We start from the raw sequence: 18,195 nt of genomic DNA, 5'->3' as shown, positions 1-18,195 counted from the left end.
GTTTCAAGAACCAAACGCTCTTCATTGAAATCAACCTAATCTCTTTATTATATTTTCTTCAAACAAGAAATTATAAACATCAAAACTGTTCGGTTCCGTGCAACACGACAACATGGAGTAGAGAAGTGGTGACAAACATCGTTTCTATTAAACTGAAGAATCAAAATCATAAACATAACCGGTTTCGTAGAATTTAAAAACATCTCACTCGGGGGGTTATTGAAATTAAACCAGTAAGTACGGTAGTGCCATCTTACATCCAACCACTGATTGTTTTGCCGGTAATTTTTGACTTTCCCCTGTCGGATATAGCCGGCGAAGGGGACCGAACCGGCGTGGTTGGAGTGACGGACAGCGAGGGTGGTTCCGGGCGTTTCGAAGAACCACTCGAGCTCGGCGACGGGGAGCTCGACCGCGTGGGTGGCGATTTAATTGACGTGGTTGGCGAAAGAGTGTCTTTGTCGTCCGTTGCGGTCGCGGCTGCTTTCGGTGGGGTAGTTTCTCGCGACGGTGGGGTGGTTTCCTTAAGCTTGATCGATCCCGCCGAACTGACTTCAGCCGGGCTCGGTTTGCCGGCATCGGTTTTCTTATCCAGCGGTGGGCTGCCGGTTGGGATGGGTGAACTGGGACGATCTGGAATATCACCATCGGCAGGTTTCGGGGAGAGGCACCGTTCGCTATCCAGGCTGGTTACTTCTTCGTTGGGATCCTCGGTGATGGGTGAACGGACGCGTACCTTGCTGAGATCGATCCGTGCGCTGTTGGACTTCTCCGGAGTGGTCGGCTGCTCCGGCACCGGTGGTTTTTGTGGAGACTGCGATGCGTTTTGTTTTGCTTCATCTTCTTTTGCCGGTTGCATATCACCATCTGCCAGATTCTGTAAAATGCAATAATTTTTATATCAACACTCGTAATATAGGATAAAGTTGTGAACTTACGTTGAGTTTCTCTTTCATGTCAACTAGTTTCTTAAGCGAACTCTTTTTCACCGATTCTTTAGGTTCGCGCTCGTTCTCAATACCGATCTCATCCGGAGGGCTTTCGCTTACATCCTTCTTCAGTTTCTTGTTCATGAATTTGACGTAAGCGACACGCGTCACCGGGGTCACTTCCGACAGTTTGGGATTGTACGCAACCAAATTTTCCGTATTCATGTCGAGCCCTTGGGATTCCTCCACGATCTGTTTACGCAGACTCTGTCGACTGCGGCGCATGGTTAGTTCGGTAGAGTTACCAATCGGGTCACCAACCACGGTATTTTTGCGTACCAGTGCATTCCAATCCTCTGGTTTCCTGTGAAAACCCGAAAAGAATTGCATTAGAGTTTTGAGGTAAAACTTTGAACTGCAAAATTGACTCACTTTTTGGCACTGGAACGACCTCCGATCGCTTTGGCGATGGTGCTAAACACGTCTGCAGCTGGTTTGTCCTTGGCATTCCGATAGGTCTCGTTCAGGATGCCTTCTACGAAGCCAATTTGGAAGTCCTTGAGAATACGCCGTTCCATCACGCGTCCCTTTTTGCCGGCGACTGTGAATCAGAAAACACAGTAAATAATCAATTTCTTTTCAAAACTAAATTGATTCACAGAGATTGAATTTGGATTCAAAGTTTCCGAGTGTTAACTGTTACTCACTGGCTCCTCCATCGGTCGGTTTGATGTTGGGAGTTCGCATTCCGTTCTGGGCGAAAATGTCAATCAGCTCGTATCGCAGCGTACTGATATCCTGACGAATTTCCATAACGTCATCTTCCGTGATGCCGAAATCGTCTCGTTTCCGCTGCTCAGCGGTTACATATCTTCGCACTAGTAGCTTCATAACATTTTCATGCCGTCGCTGTGCCTTTTCTCTGTTTCTCTTCTGCAAAAGCCGGATATCGGAAAATATGGAAAAAAATCGTTACTCGATAATTTGGGGATTGTAGAAGCGCCGCAGGCGCCTCACACTTACCATAATACTTGTTGTCGAACGTTTATCCTTATTGCATTTGCAAAGTTTGTCGAAATTTTTTATGGAAGGTACGAGATTGAAGGGCGGAGGAAGTGTGTCACCATCCTCGAAGTAACTCATCCACAGCCGGGAGCGAGCAAATTTCCACTCACTGTCGGAGCGTTCCTGATGGTCGATCAAAATAATATGTTTTTTATACATTAGCATATAAAAGAAGAAGGGAGCGGCATACCGAAATAATCTGATAACTGTTGCTCATCATAGCGATAAGCATGTTCAGCAGCACGATGATGTTAATCACACTGTACGAGCCAAACATCAGCAGAGCCCAGAACCGCGTGAAGCTTTTAATTCCGGTCAGATCGAAAGCCATCAGATCAACCAAGCCAAACGAAGCCCAAAACAAAGACTGTGAGGTCTCGAACAGGTTGGCAAAACGACGCCAAATCGCGCAAGCCTTTTCGTTGTTTTCGAAATCCGGAAGCCCCGATGGAAGATGGTAGCACTTGTTCTTTTCCAACACAGCGTAGTACCAGAGCAGCTGATTCAGACCACAGCCGAATGCAAACAGTACCAAGGTGTAGATGAAGAAGAACTTAATGATATCGATTATCATTCGACCGAGCGACACCTGCAGAGGTCCCAGATGAGGATTAATCGAAAATATGTGCACCAACTTGAGAAAGGAGAATATCATCCCAGCCGCAAATGCTCCCTCCGACAACAGCATCGGATCGAAGGGATCCCACTGCTCGCGCGGATACCACGGGTTCAGTCCTCGATTTGCGTCGCGCTGTGTTGAAATTTTAAATGGTTAAGAACCCTACAGATTAGAGATTCTAAATGCCACCTACCCACACAGTGTACCAGGAAGTGAATCGCAAACTAATCCACGCGATGTAGAAGGAGTTCGAGATAAAATCCACTATGTTCCAAAGATCCGAAATGTACTCCATCAATCCGTCATGCCAAAGCGATTTGATCTCATGCCATATCAAACCTGGAAGCAGTTAATTTTTAATGGAAATTCCAAAATAATTTGTTTTCTGCCCAAAAAAGGTGCGCACTTATTATGTATAGTATGACCATGCATTCGAACAAACCGGGCAGCGAGCCGCGTTCCTTTCGTTTCCATTCCTTCAAAATGTCCTGCATCCAGTCCGGTCCGAACCACTCGATCGCTAGATATTCAACACGTTGCGACGCACCACCCAACAGCACTGGAAATAAATTCAATTAAACGTCATACGGGTTCGATCACCAGGAAACCACAAAAACTTACTTAGAAAAAACGCATAACTAGCGGAATGAACGATAAATTTAACGAACGGTTTCTTCATAAACATGCCCATCTCCGAGTTGGGTGCCATCATGTAGAACATGCTGTAAACCGGAAACATAGCCCCCAGCTTGGCCACCTGTATGATCTGTCCGGTGGGCGATTTTCGGCGGAATCCCGGTAGACCTTCGTACCAAATGGCTGCCAGCAGCTGTTGCACGTTCGGATGGGCTACGAACTGATCGAAGAGGAATGAAATGAATTGAAATGAACTTTTGTTTTTTTTCTCCGTATCTCCGTAATTTACCAGTTTCTGCTTAAATTTGAGCGCAAGCTTCAACCGGTCGAGAGTTTGGCGCTCGCCTGGTTCCCAGTTGTCCGTTGAACCGGCATTGTAGTTCAGCATAATCTCCAGCTCGTTGGAGGTACGCGCGTGGTCCAGCAGGGAGGTGGCGAATTCCTGGACGATCTGACGCATTGTCTGGTTGTTGAATGAAGGAAAGAAAAAGTTAAAATTATTTTTAGTTCGAATTACGTTCCAAAGCGGCAGTTTCGTAACAATAGAGCATTGTATTCATCATAGAAGATCGAAGGTCGGTTGCCAAATACAAAAATTAAGTTTCTTCGCGTTCGTGTTTCTCCGGTTTGAAAAAAAAAAAAAGATTAAACTGTGAATTTCAAGAATAATTTTGAAGACCCTAGTTATCCAGTCGAAAGCTCGGAAAATCGTGACTAGAGATACCGGTTCCCAGCGGAACATTGGTCACTCTAATCGTGAATAAAATTGTTCACACCGAACGGAACAACCCTAGTCGATAACGATTTGAAATCCCTAAGACCAAGACCACGACCATGACCCAAACCCAGACCAACGCCGAGACTAAGACCAAACCTAAGCTCAAGCCCAGGAACAAAACCAAAACCAACATCAAGCCCAAGACCAGGCCTAAGATCAAGACAAAAGTCAAGACCAAATCCAAGACTAAGATTAAGACCAAGACCGCGATCAAGACCAAGTCTAAGCCCAGGACCAAAACCATGACCAGGCCCAAGCTCAAGACCAAGACCACGATCAAAACCAAGATTAAAACCGAAACCAAGACCAAGACAAGGATCTAACCCAAAACCAAGACCAAGACCAAAACCATGACCAAGACCAAAACCATGACCAGGCTCAAGCCCAAGACCAAGACCAAGATTACCTCAAACCCAAACTCAACCCCAAGACCAAGACTAAGGCCAAGACCAGGTTCAAGACCAAACCTAAGACCAAAACTTAAATCAAGACCAAGGCCACAGCCAAGACTACGATCAAGATCAAGACTCCGACCGAGACTACGGCCCCGACCAAGACCAAGCCCAAGAACACGACTAACCAATAGGAATAATATATAGTATGTAAGTATGTCATTGTAATGTAAGTATGTCATTGTATAATATTAAGTAATATTGTATGTAGTCTACTTTTGCTTGACGAACTAAATAAACAAATAAGTAAAACAATAAATAAATAAATAAATAAATAAATAAATAAATAAATAAATAAAAAGACCAAGACCAAGGCCAAGACCAGGTCCAAGACTAAACCTAAAACCAAAACCTAGATCAAGACCAAGACCCGGATCAAGAAGCAGACTAGGATCAAAACCTAGACTAAGATTATGACCAACACAAAGATCAAGATCAAGACAAAAATCAAGACCAAAACCAAGACCAACATTGGTCGGCAGGGGTATTTATCTGTAAATTCCAGATACTTCATATTTATCAATATTTACTCATATTCATTATACACTAATCTATCCATTCAAATACATGGCTTGATTTGTTTCGTACGAAAGTTAAAAAATTTAAGAAAACTAAGAAATAGCTTAGGCACAAGAGAGTCAAATTAGCCCTACAATTGAACTGAAAATTTTAATTTTAATTAGACTGCAAATCGGACATGCACTTGGACTTGAAATTGAATTTGACGTTGGAGAAAACCAGACACAATTTTTTTCTTGAAATCACCATCTTACTCTTTCACACGTTTTATATCTTTACTGTTGATCTTTTACACTTTTCTGGTCCTGTTTTTTTTTCTTTTCTGTACCGCATTTTTCGTTTTTGTTCTCATTTTTCTTCTTTTTCCTCTTTTATCTATTCCATGTTTTCCATTGTGCAATTTTTCTACATTTTCTGTCTCATTTTCAAGTTTCAGCTTTGTTTTTCCCCTAGTATGTCCTCTTGTTTTTCACTTATTTTTTGTAATTTCCCGTTTTCCGTCTTTTCTTTTCCATTTTGCTTTTTACGTTTTCAGTTTTCGTCATTTTTCACCTCTTTTTATTTCGTTTCTCGATTTTGTTTTCGCCTGATTCGTTTTTTCTTTTTAACTCTTTCAGATGCCCCGTGTTTTTCTTTTATGTCACGTTTATTATGTTTTTGGTATTCTTTTTTCCGGCTTATCGTTTTGTTTGGTCCGTTTTTCCTGTTTTTCTTTTCTTCTTTTTCTGTCCCATTTTTCGATCCCATATTGTCCCATCTTTCTCCTGTCAATCACATCCTGACTGACATCTTTTTCCTGTTTCCCACTATTGGTTTTCTTTTTTCTCTTGGGCAGGTCTTCTTTTCCCTTTTAATTTATCTTTTTTCCATTTTCTCTCTTTTCCTTTCCCATTTTCCCACATTTCCCACATCTGTCAAAATACGTGACCTTACTTGTTTTTGTCCCGTTTTCGCTCTATTAGTCTCGTTTTTTCTTCTTTGCTCTCTTGTTTTCTCCGCTTTTTCCTCTTTCTTTTCTTTCCTATCAGGTCCTGATGTTGTGCACAGCCTAATGTCCTCTTGTTTTTCTCTTTTCTCGTACATTTTACTTCCTCTTTTACTTTGTTTTTCCTCTTTTTCTGTCCCGTTAACTCCACATTCTATTTTTCGTTTTCGTCTGTTCCGTCCTTCCTGTTATTATGTCCTGCTTTACCTACTTTTCTGTCACGTTCTATATTTCTTTTCCGTTTTATTCCGTTGGTCTTCTGTTTTGTTCTTCATTGGCCTCTTTTTTTGTTCTCGTTTCTTAATTTTTCTGTTCCCGTATTTTCTCCTTTTCTATCCCGTTTTTTCTGTTTCTTTGTTCCGTTTTTACTCCTTTCTACCCAGTTTGTCCCCGTTTTCTTTCTTGTTTGTCTTGTTTTCTTTGTCGCTTTTCCTTTTTTCTCTCATTTTTTATCTTTACTCTTCAGTTCTCCCTCTTTTTCTGTTCAGTCTACTTTTTTTTAGTTTCGTTTTTTTGGTCTATTTTTCGTTTCGTTTTTTTTTCTTATGATTTATGCTTTTGTCGTTTTTTTTCATGTCAGTTTTTCTTCTTTTTCTCACTCGCATTTGCGCTCTTTTTCTATCCGGTTCGTCCAGTCTTTGTCATGTTTTCTTCCGTGTTCCTTTCCGTTTTAGCTTTGTTTTCTGCAGGAACAACAGGAGATGGACTACGGTCTAGACCCTTCGGTAATGCATCTTTATTTACATTTTCATAGACAACTGTTTGCTTTGCGGTCAGGTAAATATTCAGGAAGACCCAGTTTTTCGACTAACAATACAGGAACAATAAAAAATGTTATCATTGAAAGATTAACGGGTGACATTTAAAATTTTGGATTTTTTTCGAAGCCCTTATACTCAACAACAAACAAGCTCAGAGAGAAATGAGAGTTTGTATGTGTTAGCTCTCCCTCTCCTCTTTTTCTCAATACTTTTTGTTGTGTTTACGCTTGCCCAGTTTTGCATAAAATTACAAATAGTTGATTGGTTTGCAAAGTTGACATGACGGCCGTACAACGCTCCTGTTCCGACATCAAACGGAAGCTTCGCCGAACAGCCGATTGCGGACCGTTTTCAAATGTATACTATTTTTTTCAGCAATGGACAATGAATCTTTAATTTGGGTAAATCTGATCTGCTTCAAGTATCCAATGTTGCTATTCATCGATAAAAGTGCTGATTCGGTTCGAAACACACTCAAAGGTGATTCCATAACGTCAAATTCTCTGGCAATGCTTTTCTAGCTGAGAATTATTTAATGAGAGTGAGAGAAAAGCGAATTACCACTCACTCTTTTTCATGCAATGATTTGATCGCTAGTGATGTTAATCAAAAACGAATAGCTCGCATTTTACCCATCGCGATGAGTAGCTATGATTTATCAATTTTGGAAAACAGGCAAAAGCGTTATCTGATATTGAATTATACCGTCAAAAAAACTTGTAACTAATACTTATGTTGGTTTTTGGGTTTTTTAGTTCGACTATTAGCACCTGAGGTACTTGGAATATACATTTTTGCGACAGAATACATAAATGCGCTTCAAAACATTAACGTTCTTCTACACCCAGAAGACTTTTAATCTCATAAAAATTTTTAACATGTTATTCATAATTTTTCTACATTCACGTTTAGTGCAGCATAAATCTTTTTTTCGTGACAATAACAAGCACCAGCAACGTTTGCAAATGTTTACAATATACAAGCGATTTTTCAGACTTGTTGGCAGGATCAAATTTTGAACAGTGGCCGACGATATTTTTATTATCAACCTTCATCGTTAGTCACACAAGAAGATGTATTATTTTTCAGAGCTTCGAACCTTCGAGCCACCAAATAATAATAATAATATTGCACCAGGTTTGCATTTCATTGAAACTAAATCTTGAAACCATTTTGTTTGTCCGTGTGGGGCTTGAAGTTACTGGTTGTGTATGGCGTCGCAAGTATATGTTGACGTTTGGCAAGTAACTAATTATTATATGTGGTACGAATATCGTTTTATTTTTGAACGAGCAATATTTTTTTTTGTAATTTGCCAAAAAATATGCTTGTTTACGTTTCAGCAAAATACATTCTTGGTTGAATGACAGCAAGTAACGATGATTAGCGATGAGTGTGAGACAGAGATACCGAGCGAGTATTTGCGAGCGTAATCCATTCATATTTTGCTCATCAGTTTTTGCGTCGGCGATTCATCGCGAGCAATCAGGATACGATCGAGTTGCCAGTTGATAAAATTCAAATCGCTGACGAGCAGGTGATGAGCCTTCATCGTGATGAGAATTTGCAACATTGCAAGTATCTTTGTCTTTTTTTGACAGCTTGAAAAAAAAAATCCAAAATTTTAGTTGTCACCCGTTAGCTTGCTAGGGGAATGAGACAGTTAGCAATTTTCACGCAAGTTGTCTCAGAGCCAGAAGATGGGTTCAGAGAGCCAGACCTGCAGTAGACTGTGGAGTGTAACGTGATGGTCAGATTGGCTAGGGTAGCATTGAAACGGAAGGTAGAGCAAAGCAAACCCTGAGTTGACACGTACTGAATCGCGATGGCGAAAGTAAAAGGTCCTGTGACTGTCAACAGATGTGTCCGGATAAGTGAATCGCTATCGTGGGTAGGCATTTCCCAACCCATGCTTTTGCCTACGATGTAGCCACCAACACCGCACGGTTTAGAAGAGAAGGACAACGTTGACGGTCAGCAAGTCTTTTTGTTCAATTTTATTGCCGTTTTTCGGGGATTTTTTAAATAAAAAATTAAATACCAGTTGGTCCGGACGTTTCAAGCTACTACTTATCTTCGCTCATTATACTTTTTTCACCCATTAGGTTCTTCTTGGCAGTGGTTAGACGGCTAAAACCAAGAAGGCTCCCGGTCTGGATGGAATTTCTAACGGGGCTCTGAAGGCAGCATGACACTCGTTCCCGGACATGTTCAGGTGCTGCAAATGGCTAGAAGATACCTAGAAGTTGGTAACTTCCCAGACAGATAGAAGATCCAGAAGATGCACTAGTGCTGTAGCCGAAGTCAGAAAAGCCTGCGGGGAATCTAACGTTACAGACGGACAGATATTTCTGCTGGATACATGCGGAATACTCCTCGAGAGGATAATAATCGTGAACGGGATAATCGTGAACAGATTTATGAAGCACACGGAAGGTGAACACGGCGTCAAACAATGCAATGCAGTTATCGTTCCGAAAAGGGCAGTCCATGATAAATGCAATTCGGACAGTGGTTGAGTGAGCCGAGAAGTCGTTTAGACAGAAGCGAAGCGATAATTGTTTTGGTGCTTTTGTAAAGATCGACGTAAAAACACCTTTAACAGTGCCAGTTGGGAGGTCATCGCTGAGTTGCTGCATAGAGTGCAGGGCCCAGGTTTTCTATGCGGAATTCTGAGCAGTCGGGCGCTTGTTTAGGAGACTGCCAAAAGGCGTAAGACGATAAACATTACGTTGAAAGTTCCGTGGGGCTCCATCCTCGGCCCAATGCTTTGAAACGGGATGGGTACAACGGGGTACAATCTTTAAAACTGGCCAGAGGCGTAATGACCGTCTGTTTTGCGAATGCCAGCGTGCTATTGGTGACAGGTGAGTCATTGGAGGAGGTAGAAATGCTGGTGACGCAGCACTACGATTCAAGCGGAATCGCGCGAAGCTGAATAGTATGAAACGCGAAGCTTATGGCTGTGAGAGTCACCAATGCGTATAGAAAAATATCGTCGGAAGATCTCCATCGAGATCATGCTTGTGGAAGAAAATGACTACTGCGGACGAAGAAACACCGGAGGAGTTCGGAAGCTAGTGGAAAAAGAGTCGCTGGTCAAATGTCAACTGAGAAATATCGGTTCCCAACTGAACGTAGGTCAGTCTATTCTGGGTGAAAGTTGAAGGTTAGTCCACGACCAAGAACGACTTTCTATGACCAAGACAAAATATTTTATAGTTTCCATCACATGATCTTAGCCGATACACTTCAGTAATGTGTTTGACCGATATCCTTCGGCATATTGGTGCTGAGAAAATGGATTTTGGCATCGCCGGCCTTTCAGCAATAGGGAAACTATCCTAAGCACCAGACTTTATAAAAGATCTACAATCTACAGCATTACTAATTTTGCGGTAGTCGCTTAATTTGGGACACCCCTTGATAGTATAAATTGCTCTAAGAAGCTCATGGATTTGCGTTTATTTCTGGATTTCGTTCAGAATCCTTGCCGGTTACGTAGCCAGCGAACGACATACTGCCTGTTCTCTACTTTTTTAAGGTAACAAGCGCTTCCAGCTCGTTAATGATAAATAGTAATCGAAGAACTATGAATTCTATAGAATGGATACAATAATATGTATAATAATATAGTATTAATAATCGAATCATTTTCAATATAAACTAGAACCAATAAAACAAATTCTAATCGACATGATACGAACGCAAATGGGGAAAAAACGAAAAATACTAGTTTACCGTATACTCCGCTCGGAACTCCGACTCGGTTCGGCTGAGCCTTTTCAGCTCCCACGACAGATGGAAGGCGGTCGATATCGGATCCTTGGAGCTGAGCGCTATCAGCGAACTGGACGACAGCGCCCGGTAGGCATTGATGCGCGACTGGGAGTGTCGTAGGGAGTCCTGCTCGCTGGACGTCACACACTCGTCGCATCCGCAGCTGCAAAAACATGCAAACACGATAATCGTAGTTTAGTTTACTTTACCCCGACACAATATGACAGGAATAGGTTTGGCACTGGTAATGATATGTGCTTGTCACAGTCGGAAGAGGGTGTGGGGTGGAAAGCGAATCTCACAGCCAGCCGCAAAGTCGTGATCTGGCATTTAAAGCGACTTAAACGGTACTTCCGGCATGTCTTCCGATAGGTACTAAAATGTGACAACTGATCTGTATGAGTTAGCACGTACAATCAATAAATATACATCTGTAAGAGGGAGCTGGAAACGGATAATTATATAAATCAATCTACGTGCCTCATTTGCAGTTTCAGAGAGCGTCACAGCTGGGATGGATTCTTGACGAGTTATGGAAATATGCTCATACCTACCGGACATCATGTGGCATAGGTAGTGTTGCTCCTCGATCTAGCAAAATTTTCAGGATTTCGTAGTTGTTTTTGTGGGCTGCCAATATTAACGGTGTAATATCCGCCGTGAACGAAGATGATGAACGGTCTACAGCTTCCCAGCTCTGTAAGTAGTGGGCGATTTTTGTGTGTCTAAAACAATCGGTGCTTTTTGAAGTGAAAGAAACTTACGTAAGGTTGACCGGGAATATGATTATCCTCTTCCCAGAGGAGCAACGTTTCGACCGCTTCGACGTACTCTTCACTGATGGCATGAAGCAGGGCGTCCTGTAATTTAGCAAATGAATTGTCAAAAATTACCATTTGTTTGGGTTTAATTTAACAAAAAAAAAATCTTACCTCAACACGAATACCTTCCGTGAGGAGAAGTCGTATAAGATCGATGTTTTCATTTTCGATTGCTGCTATGAGGGCAGAGCGATGGAGAGGATCTACGCAGTTAATATCGAACTCGTCCGGATCTCCTTTGTTGTCACGAATGATCCTGTAAATGAATTTCAGCCAATAAATATTTTCTTACTATAGTTTAGAATATGCTCAAATAGATGGTTGAAAAATTAAAACTTTTTTCAAAAACTGAGTAATTAAGAATACCAATCGGCTTTGAATAATACAAAACTTCAATCGAGAATGAATTATACAGACGATGTTTTTCAAAAGATTTTTACAACATCTGTAAGATTTCCGTTTATCACGTTGTACCGTTGTCCTTGCTGTAACGGCAGCTGGCTAGATCTGAGCAAGACACAGCTGGACCATCATGGGACTTAATGAAGGGTAAAATTCGTTTGCTGCGGAGCTCCGCTTTGTATACTCCCCAAGTCATAGTCTCATCCGTCTCAAAAAAGCTCGTTTTCTCGCCACACATGAACAGATCCCTTGCTAAAGCATGATTTTATCTTAGGGTTGCCAAGTCCGAAAATTTCAAAAACCGGCCGGTCGGTCCTGCCTTCAAAAATTGCGGGGGTTGTGGCAGCATATTACTAGAGGATTTGCCTGGAATGTGTAATGTGCATGTGCGGTAATTATGCGGTAGTCGTGGAATCGAAACCACAACGAACATTGCATGGATTATTGAAGATACTAGAAGACAACTAGTTGCTTCTGGTGCTGATGGACAATTTAATGTATATTACCGCCAGAAGCAAAGTATTGTCACTGCAAAACTGGCTATCTTCAATGATCCACTGCTCAGGATTGCTAATAAATTTATCAGAAAATTTACCAAATCAGGAAAAAAGTACCAATCCGGCTTCCTATGTCGGAAAACCGGCTTTTTTGCAGGATTGACCGGCCACCGGCTTTGCTGGTGAAAAACCGGCCGGGCCGGCCAAAAACCGGCCACTTGGCAACCCTATTTTATCTGCGAAAACAGTTTTGAATTTGCTAGGAAAAAGCTCTGTAGGATTTGATTTCAGGGATTGGGTTGTAATCGGCTTTTGCATCGCTTACGAGCAAAACACTTTCATGGCGTTGCGTCAGCACCCGGTCGTATAGCTTACGAGTCCGAATTTTGACACTTACCCCACCTTCTATATAAAACAAAGTAATTTCTGTAATCCAGAAGTCCAGAAGTCAGTTACGTAAAGAGGAAAAATGATACAGAAGGAGAAAAAAAAGAAGAACAAAAGAAAACGCGACAAAAACTGAACAAACGGGTTAGAAAAGGAAGAAAAACGTGAGAAAGAGAAAAGAATGAAAACTGTCATGAAAAAAACGAACGAAAAACCGTGACAGAATGGGAGAGAAAACAGAACATAAAACGATAAAAAATCGAAAAAGAAGCAAACGGAGAGAAATGGAGGAAAAACGAGGCAAAAAACAAGGAACTCAAAACAAACTGGACAGAAACAGTTGAATATCCGCAGAGAAAAGAAGAAAAATAAGAGAAAAGAGGAAAGAATTCTAAAGGAAATAAAGAAACGAGAAAGAAAAACAGGAAAAACTGGACAGAAAAAGTGAAAAAATGCAATAAAAGGGTGAAGAAGGAAACGGAAGGAATAGAAAGGAGAAAAAGAGAAAATAAGACAGCAAATAAAATAAAAGAGGAGGGGGGATTGTAAACAGAAGACAAAAGGGATAAAACGGAAAAGCAAAACAGAACGTGAAGAAAAGAAGGGAAAGCATGACGTAATAAGAGAACGAACGAAGAACGAACGAAAAACGGGATTGAAAAAGAGTTAAAAAGCGACCAAGAAAATTAGACGAAAATTGGGAGCGAAAAAAAAGGAGAAAAAAGTCGAAAGGGGGTTGAAAGTGTCAAAAACAAAATAGAAAGAAGGAAAACGGGACTGGAATCGAAGAAAAAAAAGGAATTCAGGACTGAAGAAAAGCACGAAAATCGGAACTGTAGAGGAAAAGAAAAGGGTCAGAGAAAAAGGAAAAAGCAGGAAGGAATAAAACGACTGAGAAAAGCGGGAAAAGAGACAAGAAATGGAATACAGAACAGAGAACAAGAGAAACCAAACTGGAAAATAAGAATAACGCAAGAGAGAAAAACATATAGAGAAATGGAGGAATATCGAAAAAAGAGGTTAATCGGGATATAAAAGTAGAAATATGGAACAAATGACTTAAAAGTGGGACAGACAAAAAAAGAAAAACCGATTTAATCCACCTAGTGGTGAAAGGAACCTTTGTTATACGGTCTTACTTGCTATTTGAGATAGAAATCGACACGTCTTCGGAACTTAATTCATCTATTGGTTACCGTTGCGTAGTACGTTGATTTACATAAAATTTTTGAAAATTGAAAAAGTTTACAAAATTTTAACAAAATAGGAACACTTTTAAATTTTGATAGATCCTTTGTTCATGAAATTGCCGAGTAAGGATAAGTAAGTTGTTATTAATCTGAGTAAGTGCAAATAAAAGTAAGTTGTAAGTGGAAATCTTATCCTTTAGCATATACGTTGTCTAGTAAAGGTCTAGTTTATAGGTTTTTGAACTATGCACAGTTTCCTGTAATGCCATTCTATTTGACTCACATCAATAGAGTTTTCTTGAATAATTTTCATCAATTTTTATTAACTCACACTGTTGTAACACGTGTAGGTTTTTCAACGCCATATTGTTATAAAGTTACAAATCGTTGTTTAACTAACGTATATTCTTCAACAAACTTATTGTGAGCAAAATATCATAATTATTCAATGCATTAATAATTTAAATTGTTGGGAAAATTTATGCAGCAAAACTATCAGCAAATGTAAAATGTTTAAAATGTATCCGTCTGCTGGTAGTCGAGTAATGCGGAGTCAAAATTAGGGTATTTTTTATAATCAAAGTTCCACAGATCCTAAACAAGCAAACATAGAGGTATAGTATTTTCAGCAAAGTTGTGTATTTTTACTATTTGTACAATTTTGTAGTACATGAAAAAGTCATACAACAATTACAAAAAGAGCAAAGCTAGAAAAACTGATTTTACAAATTCATATACAATAAATAAGATATTTCTATCTTCGCTGCAGAGATAGAAGGTTACTGTCTTTAGCAAAATTTCTTGTAATAATATGCTCTATAACTTTGCAGAACATATCAATGTGTTATATTGACACTGAAGAAAAATAATTTTTTTATTTCCCTTTTAGGGGGATTAATCAAAATTCAAATTCCACCAGACGATAGAGCTTTCAATTTCAAGAAACTCTTCTAAAGGTTTGATAAACCTAAAACCAAGTGTTCCCAGTCAAAACTCTAGTACGCACGTTTTCTTTGGTTTGAGGCTATTGGGCGCGCGAGTAACTGTGTTACAAAAGTTGGCGCGAGTGTTCGAGGGGTAATATCTTTTAACCGGTAAAACCAATTCTTATGCAATTTTGCATATATATTCGTAGTGTCAAAACCTCTCGTTTGATATTAAAATAATTCAAATTAGGTAAATTATCTTGGTTAAAATCATTATAAATTATTGTTAATTTTGGTGTGGTGTATACGGTTGCTCATAACTTTCAAATTAAACGTCCAATCAAAAAACCATTCAATAGTGATCTATTAGGATATATTATCTTTCAAATGAGACTAATAGCGCATAAATCGGTTTGGCCATCTCTAAGAAACAGGCGATAATTATTACCTTGTCAAAACAGGTTTTTTAAGCATAACTTTTAAACTACTTGTTTGTTTTCAATTAAAAATTCCTGAACAATTTAGCTTTAATAAGGGCTTTCATTTGATACTAAGATCGGTGAAATCTGTCATGTAGTTCCAAAGAAACCCGTGTCACGTATTTTTCACATTTTTGCTTATAACTTTTAAACGAAACGTCGTATCACGAAACAACTCAATAGTGATCTACTAGACAATAACACCTTTCAAACAAAAGTAATAGCGAACCATTCGGTTCAGCCATCTCTGAGAAACAGGCGATAGAAAAAATCATTACATACATACACACACACACACACACACACACACACACACACACAGACATTGCTCAAATCGTCGAACCCTATCGATTGGTATATGTGATTTGGCCCTCCGGGCCTCGGATCAATTTCGTGTTTTTCGACCAATTTTTAAACCTTTGTTATAGTATAACAAAGGTAAAAACAGAAAAAATGGAAAAGAAAAAGACCAAAAACAGAAATCTGGAGCAAGAAGAGAGCCAAAAACAGAATAAAAATACAGAAAGGATGGAAAACGGGGAACCTAAAAGAGAAAAACGGAACAAATGAAGACGAAAAGCGAAAAGGAAACAAACTAAAAAGAGTTAGAAAAATACGAAAACGGAAAAAAGGCGAAAAACGAAGAGAAAAGTATAAAAAGGGGAAGGAAAAGCTGAGGAAAAACAGGACTGAAAGTAAGTAAAAATGGAATAGGAAACGAATGAAAACGAAACAGGCAACACGGCATAGAAAAAAAAGGAAAACGAGACTCTTTCTCCAAGTCCAAAAACCAAGAAAATGGTACAGCAACGGAGAGGAAACGGAACGAAAACAGGAAAACTGGACTGGAGAAGAGAGAAGAAAGCAGCACAGAAAAGAGGTAAATCTTTTAGAGAAAACGAAGAATATCAATTTTAATTCATTTTTAGTAAAACCGTGTTTAATTTCAAGTGCATGTTCAGTTTGAAGCGAAATTTCAAGTCCAAATTATTTTAAATTCAAGTCTAATATAATGTCCAATGTCAGGTTTAATTTCAAGTAGAATCATATGTCGGATTTTAAGCCCAATATCATGTCTAATGTAAATCAAGTTTTAGCTTTAATTATAGGCTACAATTATTGATCCAGTTTCAAGTACAATTGGGACTCGAATTTCAAGTCTAATTTCAAGTACAATTTCAATTCCAATTTTAAGTTCAATTTCGATTTAGTTTCAAATCAAATTTTAGGTCAAATTTTAACTTCAATTTTAAATCCAATTCCAAGACTGATTTTAGTTATTTTTCAGCCGATTCCCCTTGCGATTGCTGGTGGTAAATCCACCTATGCATCGCCAATCATTATAACTTTATTGTGTACAGAAAAGTTTGGCGGAAAAAATTTGATCAGTTAATTTGCAGCAGCCATGGCGAAAACAGTCAAGCAACTACGCTTGATGTTTTGTTCGTACTGCCAGCTCCATCCCGAAGCGACAAAATTGCACATCGGGAGGATATTGACAATCCAGCATTTCCAACAACCTTCCGCCGAAAGACGAGAGCTTTGAACGAAAGGCTGGGCCAGGCCGCCAGACGGTGCTGCGCAATCTTAAAGTACAGCAGAAGCTGCAGAGGAAGACCGAGAGGCCTCATTGCTTCGCGTGTTGGGCCGGGAGATCGAAGCAACCCGTCAAACGGCGAAGAAGTAACTGGCCAAAATTGATATTTTTATGCAGAAGCATCGGTCGAGGTCGGCCGTCTCTAAGTAGCAGGCAATCCCGCAGAAAGTGCGGCTGAAGGTGCTGGTGAAAGACATATTTTCGGCGAAGCGCGATGTCGTGGTCATAAAGGATGACGAGACCTACTTGACGATAGACGGCAAGCAACGACTGACAGGGGTACTTTACATGTTCCCCAGGGAGGTAAGCGATGATGTCAGATAAATCTTCCACACCAAGTTTCCGATGAAGGTATATTAAAGCTTGGTTCAATCCGCGGATACCTCCGCGGTTTGTGTTTGCGCAGCGTAAATTTGACAGTTCGGCACTTTCCAAAATGGCGTAACTGCAAAATGTAAACAATTCGAGTGAGGACTATTTTCTGCTGAACTAGTATAGCGAAGATCTTTCATACAATCTGACAGATTATCTGTCAAATTTGCGAAACGTAAACGCAAATGTACCAACTCTAGAAGCAAAAAAACTCTGAACAGCTTTTCTCAAATTATGCGGAAAAAGAAAGTTAAAAGGTTATTCAATTGGTTTTTGAATTTAGTATGACTGCTCGCACGAGTTTTACCAAGCCGTAAGTACCGATATCGATTGTCTGCCACCTACTTACTTCCGAACCGTTGCGCAATCGCCCCGTTCCGCGCTGAGCAGAAATTTCTTCTCCGTCTTGGTGAGTATCATTTCCGGAATTTCCCGATCGAATTCCGAATACGTACTCTTGTTCGAACGTCGGTCATCTTCCGCATCCCCGGTTGCGCGACCGTACTCGCTAGCCAGGGAAGCGTTAGAGTTGACGAGGTTTTCCTTCGACTCCGAGGGTTTCTTCATTTTGGTTTAGTTCGAGCACAAACACTGGTTCCTTGGAATGTTATCACCTCCTGCACATATGGTTTGCTTGCGTCGTTGTTCTTTCTCGCACCGGTCGATATAGAAGCCTTCGAAGTTCACTTCGTCTCAAAAAATAAAATTAGACGTTTTACGTACTTGTATTAATGTTGATTTCTCACTAAAGGAACATTTTTCTGTTCAAAGACTCCTCAAAACATTTAAAGAAAACTTGATATGTAGCTTGAACTGCATGGATTATCGAGCTAGCTCGATTAATTTAATTAGTAAACTGTGTTCCAAATTTTTCTTAAGCACACCGTAAAAATCCACCAATTTTTCGTCTTCAACCTTCAAGGATATATCCGTTACAACTCTTGGATTAAAGGATTGGCCTTTTTTTTTGACAACCTTTAGGAACTTAGCTATGGTGAGG

At 40.0% G+C, this 18,195-nt stretch overlaps 1 protein-coding gene across 1 annotated transcript; it reads right to left on the bottom strand.

Moving 5' to 3' along the window:
• Positions 1-253: 253 nt before the first annotated feature.
• LOC128733075 (transient receptor potential protein) lies at positions 254-17,762 on the bottom strand. The gene is made up of 15 exons (XM_053826674.1): positions 17,545-17,762; positions 11,457-11,601; positions 11,289-11,384; positions 11,079-11,221; positions 10,486-10,687; positions 3,539-3,712; positions 3,235-3,469; positions 3,020-3,172; positions 2,807-2,952; positions 2,185-2,745; positions 1,953-2,117; positions 1,637-1,862; positions 1,362-1,530; positions 935-1,293; positions 254-843 (listed from the first exon to the last, which is right to left on the bottom strand). The coding sequence occupies exons 1-15, from the start codon at positions 17,760-17,762 to the stop codon at positions 254-256; spliced, it is 3,582 nt and encodes a 1,193-aa protein (XP_053682649.1).
• Positions 17,763-18,195: the final 433 nt, after the last annotated feature.

The sequence above is a fragment of the Sabethes cyaneus genome, chromosome 1 (genome assembly GCF_943734655.1).
Source record: "Sabethes cyaneus chromosome 1, idSabCyanKW18_F2, whole genome shotgun sequence".
Taxonomy (NCBI): Eukaryota; Metazoa; Arthropoda; class Insecta; order Diptera; family Culicidae; genus Sabethes; species Sabethes cyaneus.
The sequence above is the reverse complement of the archived record's forward strand: the minus strand, read 5'-3'. Positions and strand labels throughout refer to the sequence as shown.